The following is a 17,738-nucleotide window of genomic DNA, read 5'->3' as shown; positions in this document are numbered from 1 at the left end:
CAGGACCAAACAGCCCCTCCAGCCACTCTCTCCAGCACAGGCAAAGGAGTAAAGAGACCACCCAGCACACATCCCAGTGGGTTTTACCAAAGTGGAGGGTGTGGCCCCTATGCACCTGCAAAGGCCTGGCCAGCAACAAAGGCCCTTCTAGTGATGGTCCACACCAACATGACCACTTCTGTGCACCAGCAGGTTCTTCAGGAGCGCTGGGCAGAAGGGGCTGCCCTTTACCTGCCCAGCTGCAGCATGCACGTGTGTAAAGCTGCCTCCCCTCCCGATGAACAGAACACTGACCTCTTATAGGAGGAGCCAGATGAGCAAGAAAATCACCCATTCAAAAATAGGGCTTTTATTTTTATGTAAAAAAGCGTAAATAAAAATGGACTCTTTTTTCTGCTCAGGTTGACGGCCACCAGCTGCTGGCCCCACTGCCTGCGTGTATCTCTAGCATTGGAGGGGACAAAAAGTTAAGACAAAAGCAATGCACGAGGCTAAGACAAACGTTACAGAATCTCTGCAGGGATGAAGCTCAGAACAAAGCAGCCTGGATCCTTCCCTCCCTGTTAGAAGGGGCTGAAATCCTGGCTCAGCACCACCCCTGTGACAAAGGAGAGACCTCCCACTCCCAGCAAGCCACCCCAGATAAGGAAATTAGGACAAGTCTTTCTGAAATCACTCAAGCCCCACACCCAGTGCCCCATGCAGAGCTGCCTCTGGCCAAGGTTTTCCTCACAAGGACTTTGGTCCCAACAGCTCTTTAGAAAAGCATATGGTCAGCCACCTTCTGGTCACTTTGCTTCTGCCCCCCAGCAGCACCCCCACTCCTAGCCTTCAGAGCATATTGGATACCAAAACCAGGGAAGGCAACTGAAAGCACCGCAGTCCCATTCCAGTAACTGGGTAAAGAAAAGCAAAGAGCCATCAAGAAGGACACACTGACAAGGTCACTGGGGCACTGGGGCTGGGGAATCAGCTGACACAAGCAGGTCCCCACACTATAAAGCAAAAACCAGGAATTTAATGTTCTAATCCTTTTATGATAAAGTTAAAAAATGTACTGAAAAATATCTGGGTGGACTATTTGATCTCATCTAGCTGAGAGTCAAGTCAAGCACATGGCCAGGTTAAAACGAACCAGAGCCCTTCAAATAACCAATGTGACTGTCCCCACCCAAACCCATTCAGATGGGCCATGACAAAGCCAGTCCTCCAGACACCAACATGTTCTGTGACTGTCAGGTAACAGCTCCAACCTTGGAAGAAAAGGAAGAAAGAGGCAGGACAGGAGGGGGGAGAAACATTATTCCTCCCTCTCAAGGTGAAAACAGACACCAAGTAAGAGCCAGGAGCTACAGCTTCCCTGAAGATACTACTTCTATTGGCATCACGGTGTTCAGCTTCAGAGAGCAATCCAGCGCAGCGGCAGTGAGGCACCCTGCTCCTCTGACAACCCTTAAAACAGGATGAGGAGGGGTACCCGAGCAGGGAGGATCCTGGGCAAACACACCTGCTCACTCATATACACAGTAGAAAAGGAACTTGGAACTTGCTGGCTCCTCTGTGACACAGCCAGTCCTCTCTTTCTCACGGCCTCAGACTCCTCCATCCCCACCACGAGGTCGAGGTCGCCTGCTTTGGACAGATCCAGTTGCTTACTCTGAGCTCTGTTCTACCTCCTTTTGTTTCTTCTTCTTCTTCTTCTTGGTACTGGTCTCAGTGGCCTGTGAAGAGGTCGGAGAGGTCAGGAAGGGAACAAAAAGGAATCCCCTGCTGCTCGGGAGGAAGAGCCCCACTCCAGCCACAGCGCAGGTTCCCCAGGGCTGGGATCCTCCCTCACCACCACACAAGCACTCAAGCACACTGACTGAATGCCAGCACCATCCTCCCACCCCGGAGCACAGCGGTGGCCTGGCAGGGACCTGCACCCACCAACCGTCCCAGGGCACAGCTGCCTGCTCACCCCATCCCTGTCCCACTGCAGATCCAGCCCCGCAAGCCTCACCTGCCTGATCTTCCAACACCCCCAGCCAGTTCAGTTTACAAATGGACCTACACAGACACCTTTCTCTGCAGGGGGGAGCTTGGCACTTTGGGGACATGCCCAGCAGGATGCTGACACGTTTATCCTGGAGGCATTAGGGAGAGGCAGCACCCAGTTACATACCAGTTCTATTTGCTCTCCCCCACTCTCAGCTGCCTCCTTGGCCTTCTTCTCTTTCTTCTTCTTTTTCTTTTCCTTTTTGCTGAGTTCCTCTGGCGGTGGGGTGGCAGGGGATGGTGGGGTCATAGCCTCCTCACTTTCACTCTCCGACTCTCGCTTCCTCTGTTGGGGGAACACGTTGTCAGACACCATCTTCCAAAGGAGCTCAAGTGATGAGAAAACTGTCTGCAAGCCCATTGTAACTATTTTGCCTGAATTCAATCAAACATTGCAGTTAACAATGCTCTGAGCAGGAGGGTGAGCTACAGACTGCCAGTGGCCCCTCCAGCATACACTGTCTAAGGTTTGCTTCTGCCAGAACTGCACCACGTATTTCTCAGTGTTTCCTGCACCCTCAAATGCTCCAGAGTTTGAAACACTGCTGCACCTTTCCAAGTGCATGCACAAGCCCTGGATTAGGGAACTTCAGATGTAACTCTTGGACATTTCTGCAACTGTCTGTAGTCTCCAGAAAGCTTTTCTGGCACGACAAACCTCCGTTGTGGCTCCATACAACATATTTCCTTGGATGCTGCAGCTTGTAGTCTGCAAGTCAGAGCTCCTCATTCTCATACTGTGCTACAGGGCTCACCCCCAAAGTTACAACATCCCACAGACAAACACCTGGGGGTAAGGCCCTGAACAGGTCACCCCAGCTCATGGGCCACGCGACCACAACATGCATCAGGGCACCAGGCTCCCAGAATATGAAACACCTTCCCCCATAAAACCACCAGCCAGAGCAGCACACGACACAGGACTTGATACCAACTGCCTAAAGGAACAGGCATGTACTCGCTCTTCATCAGGGCCCAAACAACCTCACAACCAGAGAACACTAACGATACTCACTTTGGGAGCCCTCTCCAGCTCTGGAACAGCTCGTGGAACGGCGGCTGCCTCTTTCTTGGAAGCATCCCTGAAAGAGAAGATCCCCAGGCTGAGCAGGACAGCTGCTGCCTCGCGCTGCTCTGACCAAGTGCAAAGCCCCGTTCTCCTCGCAAGGGCTCCGTAACCCACGCCAGGCGCCGGCCGGGGAGGCTCGTGTGGGGAAGACCTGCAGCCTGCACCAGGGCCAGCTGGACTGGGCAACAGCAAGGCCTCCCCCGTTTAATTTAGCAGACTGACTCCCTCTAAAACCACAACAGGCTAGAAAGGGATAACTGTCTGCTCAGGTCCTTTCCCTCCAGCACTGCCCATGAGCAACACATTCCCTCAGACTGCAAGAAACGTCACCACACCCCACAGGTCCAGACAGCCTTGGGCCAGGCCTAACACGCTCCAAGCACAAACGGCAGCACTCAGCCCAGTCCTTGCTGCACAGGGCTCCCCTCTGCCCACCATGCAGGTGCCACACCCCCTGTACTCACCTGTAATCCACATACTCCTTCTTCCAGGAATCCGGTGTGCTCTCATTGGGCTTTCCATGCTTGTCCAGCAGACCCTTCTGGATCATCATCTTCTTTTGACTGGCCTGAGAGCAACATGCAACAAGTCAGACTGCAGCTCCAGGGAGGAGAAATCCTCCCCAGAGCTTCAGCCACTCTAAGAGGAGGGTAATCCAGGAACAAGTCAAGCCAACAACTACACCATTACTGATTTAACACTTCTCCAAGGACCTTCTAACAAATCACACAAAATATCCCCTGCACAAGCAGCCTACAAATCTCAGACAAGAGGCACCTTCATCAGTAAATAAGGGCTAATTTGTGGGGGGAAGGAACAGCAGCACAATGACTCTCTACATCATGAAGCTCAAGATTTTTGACCTTAACGACCTGCCACATTTCAGCTGAACCACTCCAGCTGCAAATGCAAGGCTTTGCTAGACTCCCAAGATGCCTGAACTGGCCCGCATTACCTCACATCTGCTGCAAGATAGATGTGCATGCATCCCCACAGCTTCCTACAGTTCACCTGAGCCAGGAATGGAATAAGCCACAGCAACCTGACACAGAGTTTAAACTCCGAGCTGCATCACTCGCCACAGTGAAACACCCGCCTGCCTGCAGTTAAGCTAGCACTGCTGACCTGCTGATTTCCATGACTATCACCTGCTTGAGATGGGAGAGGAACCCAACAATGGGTGTTCCCACTGCTCCTGTCCTTCAGGCACAATTTAGTGTCTCACAAGACAGTTTGCATTTTGGCACTGTTGCAGTTTCACCAGAAGGAAAAGCAGCTCCTTGCCCAGCCCCTCCAGAGCCATCAGGATGGGGTGATAGATGAAGGTCATCTTTGCACAGAGTGCTAATGCCATCCACTTCTCATCATTTGGCTCTTTACCAGACAAGGGCTGGTGCTGTTCAGACCGAGGAGCCCACGCCTGAGCAGCCCCCGCAGCTGGGCCTCGGGCAGAGCTGCCCAAGCTTCACTGGGACTGAAAGCTTCATTCCCACTGGCACTGGGAAGCACCATCGCGACTCCACAAGAGCACAGCAGAAGGCTCTGGAGAAGACATGGGCACAGCTCTGCCTGAGGGGCCCAGAGTCCCACATCCCGACAGCTGGGTGACCACTGCTGCCCGGGGACTGACTGCACCCCCACACCACTCACCTTGGGACCGAGACCCCATTTGCGGGGATACGTGTCTCTCTCCATGATCACCCTCTTGATCTTTGCCACAATGCCATGGTCACAGGTAGAAATGACTGCTGTGGTCATCAAGGCAATGGCTGCAGAAGCAAGCAGAGTTCATTAACTCTTTAACAGCAGAATTGTGACAGCGATGCAGGAACCTGCTGCGTTCAGCTTCTTCCTCACAGAATCATGGAAACCATCTAGTTTGGAAAAGACCTTGAAGATCATCTAGTCCAACTATTAACCTCACACTGACCATTCTCAACTCCACCAGATCCCTCAGCACTATGTCAACCCATTTATCTGTCATCACAGAGGGCCAATACCCCCTACCAGTGCCACTTCACCCCAAAACCTCACTGGAGGCAAGTTCCGGACTAACGCTTCCGAGAGCTGCCCTGCTCAAAGGCAGCCAGTGGTTCAGCCATGGATTAACCACACTATAAGCACAGGCCTCTCCAGCTTGCACCAGAAGACTGGTTCTGGATCAGTGAACACAGTAAGACCAACCATTTCCCAGAGCAGCACCACCACCACCACTGGATGGGAAAGAGCTGTGAGCAGCTGCTGGAGCACTTCCAGGTAGCTCAAGCAACCACGCCACCACAGCAAGGAGCAGTGCTGCTCCTTTGTCAGCTCCCAAAACCTTGCAGAGCCAAACTAGAGGAGTCTAATCCTACCAATACATTGTGATTTGCCTGCCAAGTCCCTGAGAAGACCAGAGTGCAGGCAGTATGAACAGGGCGGAACAGCTTGGCTGTGTTACACCTCCAGGGCCCCTCAGTCCCATGGGTCTGGGCAGAGCATGAGATCTCGCAGCACTGAGCGCCAGGACAGACCATCTGCACAGTATGTCAGCACCTGCAACCTACACAGCTTCTCTGAACACCCTGGTTAGAACAAAGCACCCTTCTGAGTCACTTCACAGAAGCTGGTAGTTGCTCAAGTCCCTTTACACTGATCTGTTCAGGAAGTGTGATGTGCCAGGTGGCAGTATGTGATCAGACATCATCCCTCATCTCAGTGGGGACAGAGCCCCCCAAAGAGGGGCTCCAACCCTGCCGGCACCACTTCCCCCCTGCAGGCAGCCAGCCACACACCACAGCAGTCCCCAGTAGGACACTGGGAGACTGGAGGGTCTCTGGAGGCTGCACAACACCCAGACCCTAGAACAGGAATCGGGGTGCTGCAGGAGGACGGCACCACTGCACTCAGAGAATGGATAAACTGCGTCATCACCTCACACACAGAGCGCACCTGAGCATCACGCAGCGGAAGCCAGGCCAAGGAATTCTTCACACCTTGCCAATGACTGATGCAACTGCTGTTTCTTAACATCCTGCCCAACACCAGCTGCCTCGGCCCATACTAACCCACAGTCCCATCAGGAAGCGCTATTTAAACCTTCTGCGCATGGGGACTCATTTGTTGTGCACTCACTGGAGCACAGCCTGTTATTTCTACAGTTAGCTGGGCACAAGAACAAGAAGTTTCATACCTAGGCAGATAGCTTCTCCTTTCGTGGTGATGACAACAATCTCCTGATTAAGCTCAATACCATCTTCATACCTCAGAACACCAGGCAGCATGATCTTGGCTCCATAGCAAATGGCATTAACCTGAAAACGTAGGGAACAGGAGGGCTTAGAGCTATTAAGAGAATAAAAACAAGGTAAGAAGTGCCTCTAGTATTCTAGCTTCCTGTTACCGTTACTGTCCCAGCAATCCCATCCTGATGTATTTATTTCTTATTGTCCACTATATAAAACTTGTGGGCTTTGGGAAAAGCAAGTAAAGCACGTATCACAGCAACCATCTGTGAGGCAGAGCTCTTACAACCACCAGCATCCTCCTGAAGTGAGGAGAGCAGCTTTTCTGACACTCAATTCTTGGTTCCTGCATCTTGCTGCTCATCAGCAGGCTCACCAGGCTGGAGCGATGGGCTGAGGCCAACTGGAGGAGTTTCACTAAGACCAAATGCTGGGTGCTGCACTTGGGCCACAACAACCCCCAGCAGCGCTACAGGCTTGGGGAGGGGTGGCTGGAGAGCTGCCAGTCAGAGAGGGACCTGGGGGTGTTGATTGACAGCCGGCTGAACATGAGCCAGCAGTGTGCCCAGGTGGCCAAGAAGGCCAATGGTATCCTGGCTTGTATCAGCACCAGCGTGGCCAGCAGGGACAGGGAAGGGATCTTACCCCTGTACTCGGCACTGGTGAGGCCGCACCTTGATGAGTGGGTTCAGTTTTGGGCCCCTCACTCCAAAAAGGCCATTGAATGACTCGAGCGTGTCCAGAGAAGGGCAACGGAGCTGGTGCAGGGTCTGGAGCACAGGTCTGATGGGGAGCGGCTGAGGGAACTGGGGGGGTTTAGTCTGGAGAAGAGGAGGCTGAGGGGAGACCTCATGGCCCTCTACAACTCCCTGAAAGGAGGGTGCAGAGAGGGGGGATGAGTCTCTTGAGCCAAGGAACCAGCGCCAGGACAAGAGGGAATGGCCTCAAGCTGTGCCAGGGCAGGGTCAGACTGGCTCTTAGGAAGTATTTCTTTGCAGAAGGGGTTGTTGGGCGTTGGAATGGGCTGCCCAGGGCAGGGGGGGAGTCCCCATCCCTGGAGGGGTTGAAGAGTCGGGTTGAGCCAGCGCTGAGGGATCTGGTGGAGTTGGGAACAGTCAGTGTGAGGTTCATGGCTGGACTGGAGGAGCTTCAAGGGCTTTTCCAACTGAGATGATTCTGTGATCAGGCAGTGCCCATACTAGGTCCTACACAGCTCACAGCCAGGACAGTGCTGGACACCATGTGGATCCTGACCCCCCCCATTTATTATATCATCTGTACAAGTTAGGAGGACATTTTGCAGTCTCTGGCTGACAACTGGCACTATCTCAGGAACTCACCGCGCTGTCCTTCATGACTAGCCTCTTGTGTGAAGTCAGCAGTTTCTCCAAGGGCAGGATAACTCTTCGCAGGTAGCTGTCATCCTTGTTGTTGTCATACTGCCACTGTGCATCCAGGACATCGTGCATAGTCACCATGTTGTCCTGCAAAGACACAACCCCTCTAAACTCTCCTACCAGCCACCAACTCAAAACACACACAAGAAAACAGCTAAAGTCCAACAGTAAATAGTACACTGAAAGGGAGTGAAAAACAGATGTCCATCTCAGAAGCATCAAGAAAGCAACCTGAGAGGCAAGAACACTTTCCATCAACAGCTTGGGGACAGTCTGACTTGTGCTACCACAGACTTCAACCTTCCCAATATCACACAGCACTTCCATCTAGTGTGTAAGGTCTGTCCACATGCAACTTTGAAATACGACCAAATACCTGGGACTTCTAAACAAAGATTAGTGAGTAGAAGTCTAAATTAACCAGTTCTTCAATCTGTGACATGGAATAAATTCCTGAAGCAGCTGTAAGGACCCAACACCTGGAATTTAGAAATGACTGCCAGCAATTACAGCTGTGCTAAGAGCACAGATGGGTGGGGAAGCACCTGCACTCTGATACTCCTGCTCTGCAAGGAAAGAAATTAATTCTGGAGTGTGGGCCGGCAGCAGGATCCAGCTACGACCAGACTGAAAAGACTGTTCAAGATCACACAAGACTGCATCTCCCAGGCTCTTTTTGATGAAGCACGTTCCCTGCGTTGCACCCTAACACCAAGCGGTTCCAGATCACTAAGCATACAGCTCCCATGCCTGAACTCGTGGCACGTGCGTGGTTTGTAGGCTGAGAAACACAGGTGGCCTAAAACAAGCTTTCAGTCACCACGGTGCACTTCCCAGTCACTCACTGTCCCAAAGCTTAATTACCAGAACAGGGGCAACACCCTGAACTGAACTCAACGCTTTGGTTACAGCCCATCTATGGCAAGAGCTTCCGTGTTCTAGGGCTATTCACAAAACTCCTCCCAGCCGCCAGGCACCTGTACCTTCTCCTAACACTGTAAAACGAATGCAGTTCCAAGGAACTCTTGCAATTCTGACAATTTCAAATTTGCTGGGGAGCTAGAGCTACCACTCTACCTTCTCTCCCAGGATGCCTGAGCGCACTCTGCGGAGCTCTTGCATCTGGCCCCCCACACCGAGCAGCAAACCGAGGTGAACACAGAGTGTTCGGATATATGTGCCTGCTTCACAGCTCACCCAGAAGATACCTGAAATGCAAGACAGGACAGAAGAGTAAATACATATCTAGAAATGAACCACACCTAGAAGCTCCCTCCGAGAGAAGCTGTACGTCCAACCCTTCGCAGAGCCATCAGCCTGGGGTGATAGATGAAGGTCATCTTTGCACTGAGTGCTAATGCCATCTAATGAACATCACTTGGCTCTTCAATGAAGGATGCAGCAGTACAAAAAAAAAATATACGGGATTTGCTTCTCAGCACACTGAAGTAATGTATGAAGCAGTTACTGCTTGATGGTGATGAGGATTTAGGTCTTAAGACATCTGCCAAGAATAGGAAGCAGCCCATTTCACAGGCAATTTTATCAGCTGTCAGCTTAATTGCAAGAAGGCGGGAATGCCCAGTTTTACCTAATCGTCTCTCGGGATCATACTCCACCAGCTTGCTCTCATAGATGGTTCTGACTCTCAGTTGTCGTTTGACAGCAGCAATGAGTGGTGGTCGCTGAAACAGCGCGCCTGTCAGAGTTTCTATTGCCTGAAGGTAGAAGCAGAAGAAGTAACAGCTCACACCTGTGCCCTAATGCAGGAGCACCCTGGGGTCTCCAGCAACTATGACCATGTCCATGAGTAAGACACCACAAGGTTCATCATCATTTGGTGATGTCATATTTAATAAAGTTGATCTGAACCACTGACGCGGTCAAAATGGTACTCCAGCTGCCAGGGAGCACAGCTGGGATTTTTCATGAGGTGGCAGTATGTGATCAGACATCATCCCTCATCTCAGTGGGGACAGAGCCCCCCAAAGAGGGGCTCCAACCCTGCCGGCACCACTTCCCCCCTGCAGGCAGCCAGCCACACACCACAGCAGCCCCCAGTAGGACACTGGGAGACTGGAGGGTCTCTGGAGGCTGCACAACACCCAGACCCTAGAACAGGAATCGGGGTGCTGCAGGAGGACGGCACCACTGCACTCAGAGAATGGATAAACTGCGTCATCACCTCACACACAGAGCGCACCTGAACTCCGCTCCTACCCTCTCATCTCCCCCTGACACTGCACTCAGCGTGTGAAGTGCCAGCACGGCTAAGAGCATGCAGAGACTTACCCTGGCAAGCTGAGCCTCACTTTCAATTGCACTGTGCAGCCGAACAATTCCCACATACTCTTTGCCTGAAAGAACGACAAGAGCAGTCAGGAGTGGCCACTTGCATTTAATGTTGACCTCAAGGTCCACACTGCTTCACAGCCACAGAACCCTGAAACTTTCACAACCCCCTCTCCTAGGAATTGTGCACAGTTTAGTATGGAGTTGATTATTCTTCCAACAAAACAAATCCAAGTTACATTTATTTCTTCATCAAGTTTCATTTCACTGGACTGGTAGTGGCTGAGACCATAAGTTCAGTTAGGACACGAGACCAGTCTACCAGAAGTGTTTTCACTGACTTAAAATACCACAAGCCCTAGAGAAGCAATCAAAGAAAACTTGTGACAGCACGGATGCACCCTCACCAGCCTGGAGTGAGAAGGACAAGCAACCCTTAAGCTCAAGACACTGAAGACCAAGGGTAGCCCTTTCAAAGACTGGAAATCTCCATTTTGTCTCCAAAAGAACTCCACACCTCCCCGGTCACTTAGACTGCAAATGGTCCCAGACAACAAACATACCTGCGCTCTGCTGAGATTTGACCAGTCGTGTTGCCCTCTCAATGCACACAATGAGGCACCCAGTCACCTTGGGATCCAGAGTGCCACTGTGTCCAGTCTTCTCCACTCGAAGGATGCGTCGGATCCACGCAACCACCTCGTGGGAGGATGGATTGGAAGGTTTGTCGAGGTTAATAAAGCCAGACCTACAGCACAAGATGACAGCGAGTAGGAGCTAAGCATCAGGGCAAAAGCAGAAAAACTTTGACAATATTTGTCACGGTTGCAAAGAAATGTGTTTCTATACAGGCAAATAAATGATAAGTGCCACAGCTGCTCTCAGTGAGCACACATGGAGCTGCGGCACACAGCAGGTGATATATTCCGTGGTCAAAGAATTCTTTTCTCCTCGGACTTCTCATCGCTACTCTGCACTTAAATCAAACCAAATGCTACAAACTCCAAGCAGTCTCAAAGCCTAGCAGGCCAAACGACTTTCCCTAAGACCCCAGAGAATTCCTCAAGTGTATGTCTGTCCACAGATCAGCCACAACCCCAGGACAAAGCAAACTATACAGCAAGCGACCAGGGTCCTACTTTGACATTTACTGGTTAGTAGCAAGGCACCAAGTCAAGTAGAAAGGTACAAAGGGAACAGAACAGACAAATATTTTGAAGATATTAACTGTGAAATTAAAATAAATCACTCTGGCCCTTATTGCACTCACCTAACATAGTCAGAAATCTCTCTCTTCAGGGGATTAGCACCGGAAGAAAGAGGTGTGTAGTGTGCTGTCATCACATTTAACTTGTCAAAGTTCTACAAAATCCAAGCAAAAGTTACAAGTATTCTTGAGCTCACCTTGGTTTCAGCATTGCTTTGCCCCAATACATCTCCCCAGTTACACAACATCTGATTTGCACATTTAAGTGAAAGAGCCTCTTCTAAAATGAAAATGACCAAACAATGAAACCACAACGCTTTACAGAAAGAGAGAGAAACATTAAGTCCTGCACTGAACGAGATGGGAAAGCGGCAGAATCCCAACCTTTACAACGCAGGATAAATCCAGTGTGCCCCAGAAACTCAGCACAAGCAAGTGCACAGACCACAGAGGCCACTGTCAGACCGAAATAAATAGCTGAGGAAATCTGGTGGGGTCTTCACACGAGGCAGTAACCTTAGCTGGCACGCAAACCACACTGCTGGACAGACTTTGTAACAGGATTTCTACACGCAGAGGGTTTGTCTCCACTTTGAGTGTCCCCCACGCTGTTCCTCAGCAGTGGGGTTACAGGGGGAAGGAGCTGTGCACCCCCACGGGCCTGCCCCGAGGGAGGAGGAGGAGGAGGAGGAGAGGGGGAGGAGGAGGAGGAGGAGCGGGGCTGGGCGCGAGGCGGGCTGTAACCCTGTACCTTCAGCAGCAAGGGCCACTGGGACGTGTCCAGCTGGGCGATCCGGGACTCGGGCTTGATGAAAAATTCCTCCGTGTGCTGAATGTCCTGAGGGCGGATGAAGTTCCCCCAGATCAGAGGAGGGAAGCCCGGCGGCCCCGCCGCCCGCCACGCGGCCGCGCTCCCTCCGGTGGCGGCGGGGACAAAGCCCGTGTGGGCACCGCTACTCCCGGCACTGCCCACGGGCCCCACCGACCTTCCCGCGGCGCCGCTACGGGCCGGGCTGCGGAAGGCCCCGGGCACCCCGAGCACGGCCTCGGGCAGCCCCCCCCGCCGCCGGCCCCGCACTCACCGCTACGTCCTCATCGGGGAGCGCCCGCTTCTCCTTCTTCCGCCGCTTCTTCACGCTGGAACCTGCGGGAGCGACAGGCTGAGCGTCCGCACCGAGCCCCTACCGACCCCACCGAGCCCCTACCGACCCCACCGAGCCCCTACCGACCACACCGCTCCGGGAGCGGGGCAGGCCCGACAGGGACCCGCAGCCCCAAACGCCCCCGGGCCGGGCCCGCCGCCGAGCCTCCCCCCACGCGGCGCCGGGGCAGCGCCAAGCTCCGGGCGGACGCCTCCCCGCCGGGACTCCCCAAGCCCCCTCCCGCCTCGGGGAAGCGCCCCGCCGGCGGCCCCCGCAGCTGCGCACCGTCCCCGTCCGCCATGGCCGCGCCGCGTGGTTCTGCCGCCGCGCAGGGACCGGAAGGGCCGCCCCGTCCCGACAGGCCCCGCGCCAGCACCGCCGGCCCCGCCCCCTCCGGCCCCGCCCCCCGCCGCTGCCGGGCGGCCCGAGTCGTACCGGCGGGCGCGGCGCCGCTCCGGGCCGGGCGGGAAGCGCGGGGGGAGCAGGCGGCTAACGGCGGAGTGTCCTTCCTCAGCCGCCGCCGGGCAGCAGCCGTCGGCGTGAGCCCGGTGAACCCGCCCGTCCTTCCTGCGGCCCCCGCACCGGCGGGACACGGGAACCCTCATCAGCCGCCGCTCGCCGAGCCGCTCCGCTCCGCCGCGTGCGCGCGGGGCTTTCCCGAGGCGGGGGAACCCACGGGCAGCGCGAGGACCCGCCAGCTCCCCCGGGAGCGCGGGGCGGGGCCAGGAGTACCGGCGGCCACGCCCCCTCCCGCCACCGGCAGCCCCGGGGAGCGGCGTGGCGCGGCAGCTCGCGCGGGAGGGCGCCTCCTCGAAGCGGGGGGACACACATCCCACTGCCCGAGCGGCGCGGAGCGCTCGGTGCCACCGGGACAGGCCGAGGGCTCATCCTGCCGAGCCTGGCGCGGGGGGCGGGCGCGGTCCGGGGGCGAAGGCTGCAGCTCCGGCCGGGGGGGCCGCGCTGTGTACACCCCCCCGGAGCTGCTGCGGCGCCGGCCTCAGGCTGCAGGACGTGCCCAGACCTTCCTCCGGGGCAGGGCCGGGCGGCAGAGCTGCCTGCGAGAGCTGCGGCCGGGCGGAGGAGCCCCTGCGGCAGGTGCTGAGCTGCAGGAGGCGGTGGGAAGGCTGCAGCAGCAGGGGGGTGAGGAGGGGGCAGAGAGCCGCTTCCACGCACAGTCTGCAGTGGACCCACGGCCACACACCCAGAAACCCCCCCAGCGGCACACGCGGGAGGGAGGGGGGCAATAATGCAGAAGGATGGAAGCTTGCAACAGCAAGGACCTGCAGGAGGAAGGGACTTCCCCCGAAGCCTGAGGTGCCCTTGCAGAACCACTTCACCACTCTGCGGACTGAAGAGGAAAGACCCGTCACATCAGGAGAGACGCTGGAGCAGAGTACGGCAGCCCGGCCTGCTCCCGGTGACAACCGGCACAACCAAGAAAGGGCCGTGGGTGATAGCGGTGGGCGGCTCTTCTGAGAGGGACAGAGGCACCCACCTGCCACACGCTCTAGAGAGGTGTGCTGCTTACCGGGTTCGTATCAGGGATGTCACCGAGACACTGCCGAGCCTTGTACAGCCCATTGACTGTTACCTGCTGCTGTGGTTTCACGTGGGCACCAGTGATACAGCCAGAGGCAGTCTGAGGAGTATCAAGAAGATTACAGAGCCCTGGGTACAGCAGTAAGGGACCCTGGAGTGCAGGTAGTTCTTTCATCAATGCTCCCGGTCAAAGGGAGGGAGTTTGAAAGGGTCACTCGAATCTGGCAAATCAACTATTGGTTACAGGACTGGTGCCACAGCCAAGGGTTTGCTACTGAGACCATGGGACTCTCTTTGAGAAACCTGGCCTACTGGGGGCTGAGGGGGGCCACCTGTCAGAGAAGGGGAAGAGCATCTTCAGCCATACGCCTGCCAAGCTGGTGAAGAGGGCTTTAAACTAGTCAGGCAAGGGGAACCTCAGTCCATCCCACTCCTGCCAGCTTGACGCCAGTGCCAGCAATAGATGCCCCGAGGCTGGAGAGGGGTCAGCAGGAGAGCACCTGAAGAGCAGCACAGAGGAATTCCAGCCAGACAGTCAGCTTCACTGCAGGCCCAACTTAAATGCCTCTATGCAAACGCACGTAGCATGGGGAATAAATAAGAGGAGCTAGAGATGCGTGCACGCCTGCGGGGCTACAATCTTATTGACATCACGGAGATGTCATGGGATGGCTCCTTCATGGAGTGCTGGAATGGAGGGGTACAGGCTCTTGAGGAAGGACAGGCAGGGGAGACAAGGAGGGGGTGTCACCCTCTATGTCAGTGCCCAGCTGGAGTGCAGGGAGCTCTGCCCGGGGATGGGTGAGGAGCCGAGCGAGAGCTTATGGGTCAGGACTAAAGGGAGGGCAGGGACAGGTGATGTTATAGCGGGGGTCTGCTACAGACCATCTGACCAGGAAGACCAAGCAGATGAGGGGCTCTATAGACAGATAGGAACAGCCTCACGTTCACAAGCCCTGGTCCTCATGGGGGACTTCAAACATCCCGATACCTGTTGAAGGGACAGCACAGCAGGACACAAGCAATTCAGGAAGTTCACGGAATGCATTGATGATAGCTGGTGGTGCGCACCACAAGCTCCCGCCAGTGTCTGCCTTTGTGGAAGAGGATGCAGGGGTCCAGGGGGGAGTGACAGATGAACCCCTCACAGCACTGAGTGGGGGGAAACGGCACCTGTAGGACAGCAAAGACAACTGCCCTGGTCTTAGCACAACTCTGTGCACCCCAAACGGGCGGCCCTTCCACCAGTGCCATCTGGGTTTTCTGTCTGAGCTCAGCACACCGAGTGAAAGCTCTTCCCAAGTTCTTGGAACACAAGACATTTTAATAATTCCAAGCTGTGATTCTTACGGCTTTTAACAGATTGCCAGGAATTCGTTGTCACTTGATCAACTTCATTCTTTGGGGCACTTTAGAGGCTGCAACATTAACATGCAAGTTTTAAAAAAATACTTATCCATCAGCCAGAGTCAGGCCTGAAACTATTCAGAACGTGAAAGTGAGCTTGAAAGCAGAGCGTGACTAAAATTACACCCTTGTCCCAGATAAGAGTTCTGGCTGTCCCTCTGTTCCACGCTCTCGGCACAGACATGACTTAGTTATTTACCTGGGCTACTTGTTTGTGTTTTGGGGGTATGTTCTCCATGTGGTCAGCTTTCACACACACAATGTTTCTTGCTGCAGAGAGACAGACGGGTATTTAATTGTTCTGTTTCAGGGCATGTAAACCACTGTAGCATCTGGCAGCACAAACTGTGGAGGGGCCTTTCCCCTGAATTCTCCCACTGTACAAAAAAATAGAAGGAAACAGAAAAAACCTGGTGTCTAAGAGCCCCGCTAAATCCTGGGATGTTGAAACCACTGGGCCTGTGCCCCATTTTCTCGTAGATGTTTTTGTACCCCCACTACAAACCTGGCCACTTGTGCGTCTCCATCTAAGAGGCTGGTCCTAGTGGGAACAAAGGGCCCAGGCACAGCCAAGTACCTGCCAAGCACTATTCCTGCTGGTGACAACCCCAGAGGTTGGCGAGGGGGATTTCTAATATCCCATAGCACTATTCTTAAAAACTCAGGCCATCTCAAACCTGCCTGACCACGAGTTTGAGCAATTGTGGTTTCGAGAGTTCTATTCATTTCTCCACCTGTCCTGACAACTGTGGATCATGTGCAACATCTCGTTGCCACCATATTCCTAGAGGTTTGTAGATACTGTTTGTTATTCCCGCTGAAAAATGAGAACCCCTACCAGATTCGATGGCTTCAGGAACTCCCCATCTGGGAATGATTTCCCACAAAAGTGCCCTGGCCACTCCCGCAGTAGCAGCTTTCCTGGCGGGAAAAGCTTCTCCCCATCCTGAGCCTTGGTCTGTGATTCCGGCAGGTGCTTAACTCCGCTCGCAGGAGGCAGGGCAGCATCATCCACTGGCAGTCTGTGGAACGGGAAGGGTGCCCGTGCTCGTCCTCCAGCCTCCCCTTGGGTTTGGCGTCGGAACACTTCCAATGTGTGGGACAAGAACTCACAATCCTTTTTACTGCCATATGTATTCTGGGGGCTGCCCACGTTCTCTCAATCTGGTTAACAACTGCTGTCATCTCCCCTCTGCGTGTTCTATCATGAAACCACCCAGCCAAAGCCATTCAATATTTTCCCAGGAAAATGGGTTTTCCCCCCAGGAGCCCAAATTCCAGTTCCATCTTTCCCAGCCCCACAGCTTTCCCAGCAAGCCCGTTCTTCCTCAAAGACCACTGCAGGTACGTGGGCTGGGTTACGCCAGTGTGAGCAGAGACTGTGTCCCTCCGACGGGCCGGGGGAACTCACAAGCCCATCGCTGGCTGCTGCGGGGCTGGCACACCCACCCCACCCACCCCGCTGCGATGGCAGCCAGCGCCTGGCTCACCCTGCCACTCTCCAAAGCCCCCCAACCCTGCATCAACTTACCCTCATCTCCTCCTCCCAAGCTCTGACTGCATTTATCAGGTTTCTAAGCCCCCATTCTACATTCTCTCTACCTCTCTGATTGTTCTAAGCCCCATCAGGAACACCCTGAGGCCAGGCACGCCAAGTTCCTCCTGGCTGGAGGGTTCATTCCGCATTCTTTTTAATTCTCTCCTCTGGACAGAGCAACCCTCTCGATAACAGGGTAGCATCGGCCCCGGAGGGATTACATCCCAAAGAAATATTAGAAAAGAACAATGCACAGTGAGCCACATCTTCCCCTCACCTGGGCATTTCATCTCCCACATACCCAAATCCCCGGGGCTCCAGGGGTGATGGCTGTACCCGTGTGACACAGGACAGCGGGCGAGGAACATTTCCCACACAGACACCCCCCCACCCACACTGCCGGGGGATTAGGGACATTAGAAGCCACAGGGTGAAGGATTAGGGACAACATTAGAAGCCACAGGCTGAAGCCCAACACAAGGTGACAGCAGAGACAACCCGGGGGAGGGCTGCGGAATCAACAAACGACACAGAGGGAGGATACAGGGCGCGCAGGGACCGACTCCGCCGGCTGTTCTACAGAAAGCGCAGCCAGGCCACCGCTGCTGGTCCCCTGACAATCACCTGCACGGCTGCGGCCTTTCTGTCCGCCACGAGAGCCAAATGCGCGGCCTCGCGCTGGATGCGGCGTCTCTCGTTTTCAGGAGGGGAAAACGAAAATCCAGCTCCTTGTAACGCGGTGGGGTTTTTAGAGAGAGCAGCTCCAGCAGCCTGCCGTTCCCAGGTGACAGACACAGGCGCCCCGGGCGAGCTCCTCCCCGCCGAGCGCAGGCAGGTCTCGGAGGCGCAGCCCGGCTCTGCCCCCCGCCGGCCCTTCTGCCGCGGGG

The 17,738-nt window shown here is 54.7% G+C and overlaps 2 protein-coding genes and 5 non-coding genes across 8 annotated transcripts; all 7 read right to left on the bottom strand.

Moving 5' to 3' along the window:
• Positions 1-333: 333 nt before the first annotated feature.
• Positions 334-16,607, bottom strand: DKC1 (dyskerin pseudouridine synthase 1). 2 transcript variants are annotated; one of them, XM_074883177.1, is made up of 15 exons: positions 15,514-16,607; positions 12,309-12,370; positions 11,978-12,064; positions 11,290-11,381; positions 10,583-10,767; positions 10,020-10,084; positions 9,319-9,445; positions 8,805-8,935; positions 7,671-7,814; positions 6,279-6,399; positions 4,757-4,875; positions 3,571-3,674; positions 3,053-3,119; positions 2,165-2,323; positions 334-1,721 (listed from the first exon to the last, which is right to left on the bottom strand). In XM_074883177.1, the coding sequence occupies exons 4-15, from the start codon at positions 11,358-11,360 to the stop codon at positions 1,653-1,655; spliced, it is 1,362 nt and encodes a 453-aa protein (XP_074739278.1). In that variant the 5' UTR covers positions 11,361-11,381; positions 11,978-12,064; positions 12,309-12,370; positions 15,514-16,607; the 3' UTR covers positions 334-1,652. The 2 variants fall into 2 exon arrangements, with proteins under 2 accessions (XP_074739278.1, XP_074739277.1); XM_074883176.1 differs by lacking the exon at positions 15,514-16,607 and adding an exon at positions 12,654-12,713.
• LOC141949513 (small nucleolar RNA SNORD83) lies at positions 4,404-4,479 on the bottom strand. The gene has a single exon (XR_012630794.1). It is a non-coding gene; the product is annotated as a small nucleolar RNA SNORD83 (small nucleolar RNA).
• LOC141949510 (small nucleolar RNA SNORD17) lies at positions 5,778-6,024 on the bottom strand. The gene has a single exon (XR_012630791.1). It is a non-coding gene; the product is annotated as a small nucleolar RNA SNORD17 (small nucleolar RNA).
• Positions 8,500-8,634, bottom strand: LOC141949516 (small nucleolar RNA SNORA36 family). The gene has a single exon (XR_012630797.1). It is a non-coding gene; the product is annotated as a small nucleolar RNA SNORA36 family (small nucleolar RNA).
• On the bottom strand, positions 9,035-9,110 carry LOC141949509 (small nucleolar RNA SNORD83). The gene has a single exon (XR_012630790.1). It is a non-coding gene; the product is annotated as a small nucleolar RNA SNORD83 (small nucleolar RNA).
• LOC141949511 (small nucleolar RNA SNORD17) lies at positions 9,671-9,917 on the bottom strand. The gene has a single exon (XR_012630792.1). It is a non-coding gene; the product is annotated as a small nucleolar RNA SNORD17 (small nucleolar RNA).
• LOC141949497 (uncharacterized) lies at positions 12,957-15,520 on the bottom strand. The gene is made up of 2 exons (XM_074883180.1): positions 13,960-15,520; positions 12,957-13,840 (listed from the first exon to the last, which is right to left on the bottom strand). The coding sequence occupies exons 1-2, from the start codon at positions 14,080-14,082 to the stop codon at positions 13,253-13,255; spliced, it is 711 nt and encodes a 236-aa protein (XP_074739281.1). The 5' UTR covers positions 14,083-15,520; the 3' UTR covers positions 12,957-13,252.
• Positions 16,608-17,738: the final 1,131 nt, after the last annotated feature.

This window comes from Strix uralensis, chromosome 13 (genome assembly GCF_047716275.1).
Source record: "Strix uralensis isolate ZFMK-TIS-50842 chromosome 13, bStrUra1, whole genome shotgun sequence".
Classification (NCBI taxonomy): Eukaryota; Metazoa; Chordata; class Aves; order Strigiformes; family Strigidae; genus Strix; species Strix uralensis.
This window is presented reverse-complemented; position numbering and strand designations above follow the sequence as displayed.

Bases quoted from the DNA above. Each gene is read 5' to 3' on its own strand.
- DKC1 (XM_074883176.1), bottom strand. The intron at 11,382-11,977 runs GTACAGGGTTAC...TGGATTTTGTAG, and splicing joins AGTGGCCCTTGCTGCTGAAG to AACTTTGACAAGTTAAATGT. The intron at 1,722-2,164 runs GTATGTAACTGG...ACCTCTTCACAG, and splicing joins GGGGAGAGCAAATAGAACTG to GCCACTGAGACCAGTACCAA.
- LOC141949497 (XM_074883180.1), bottom strand. From the start codon at position 14,082: ATGAAAGAACTACCTGCACTCCAGGGTCCCTTACTGCTGTACCCAGGG. The intron at 13,841-13,959 runs GTAACAGTCAAT...TGTCCCTCTCAG, and splicing joins ACGTGAAACCACAGCAGCAG to AAGAGCCGCCCACCGCTATC.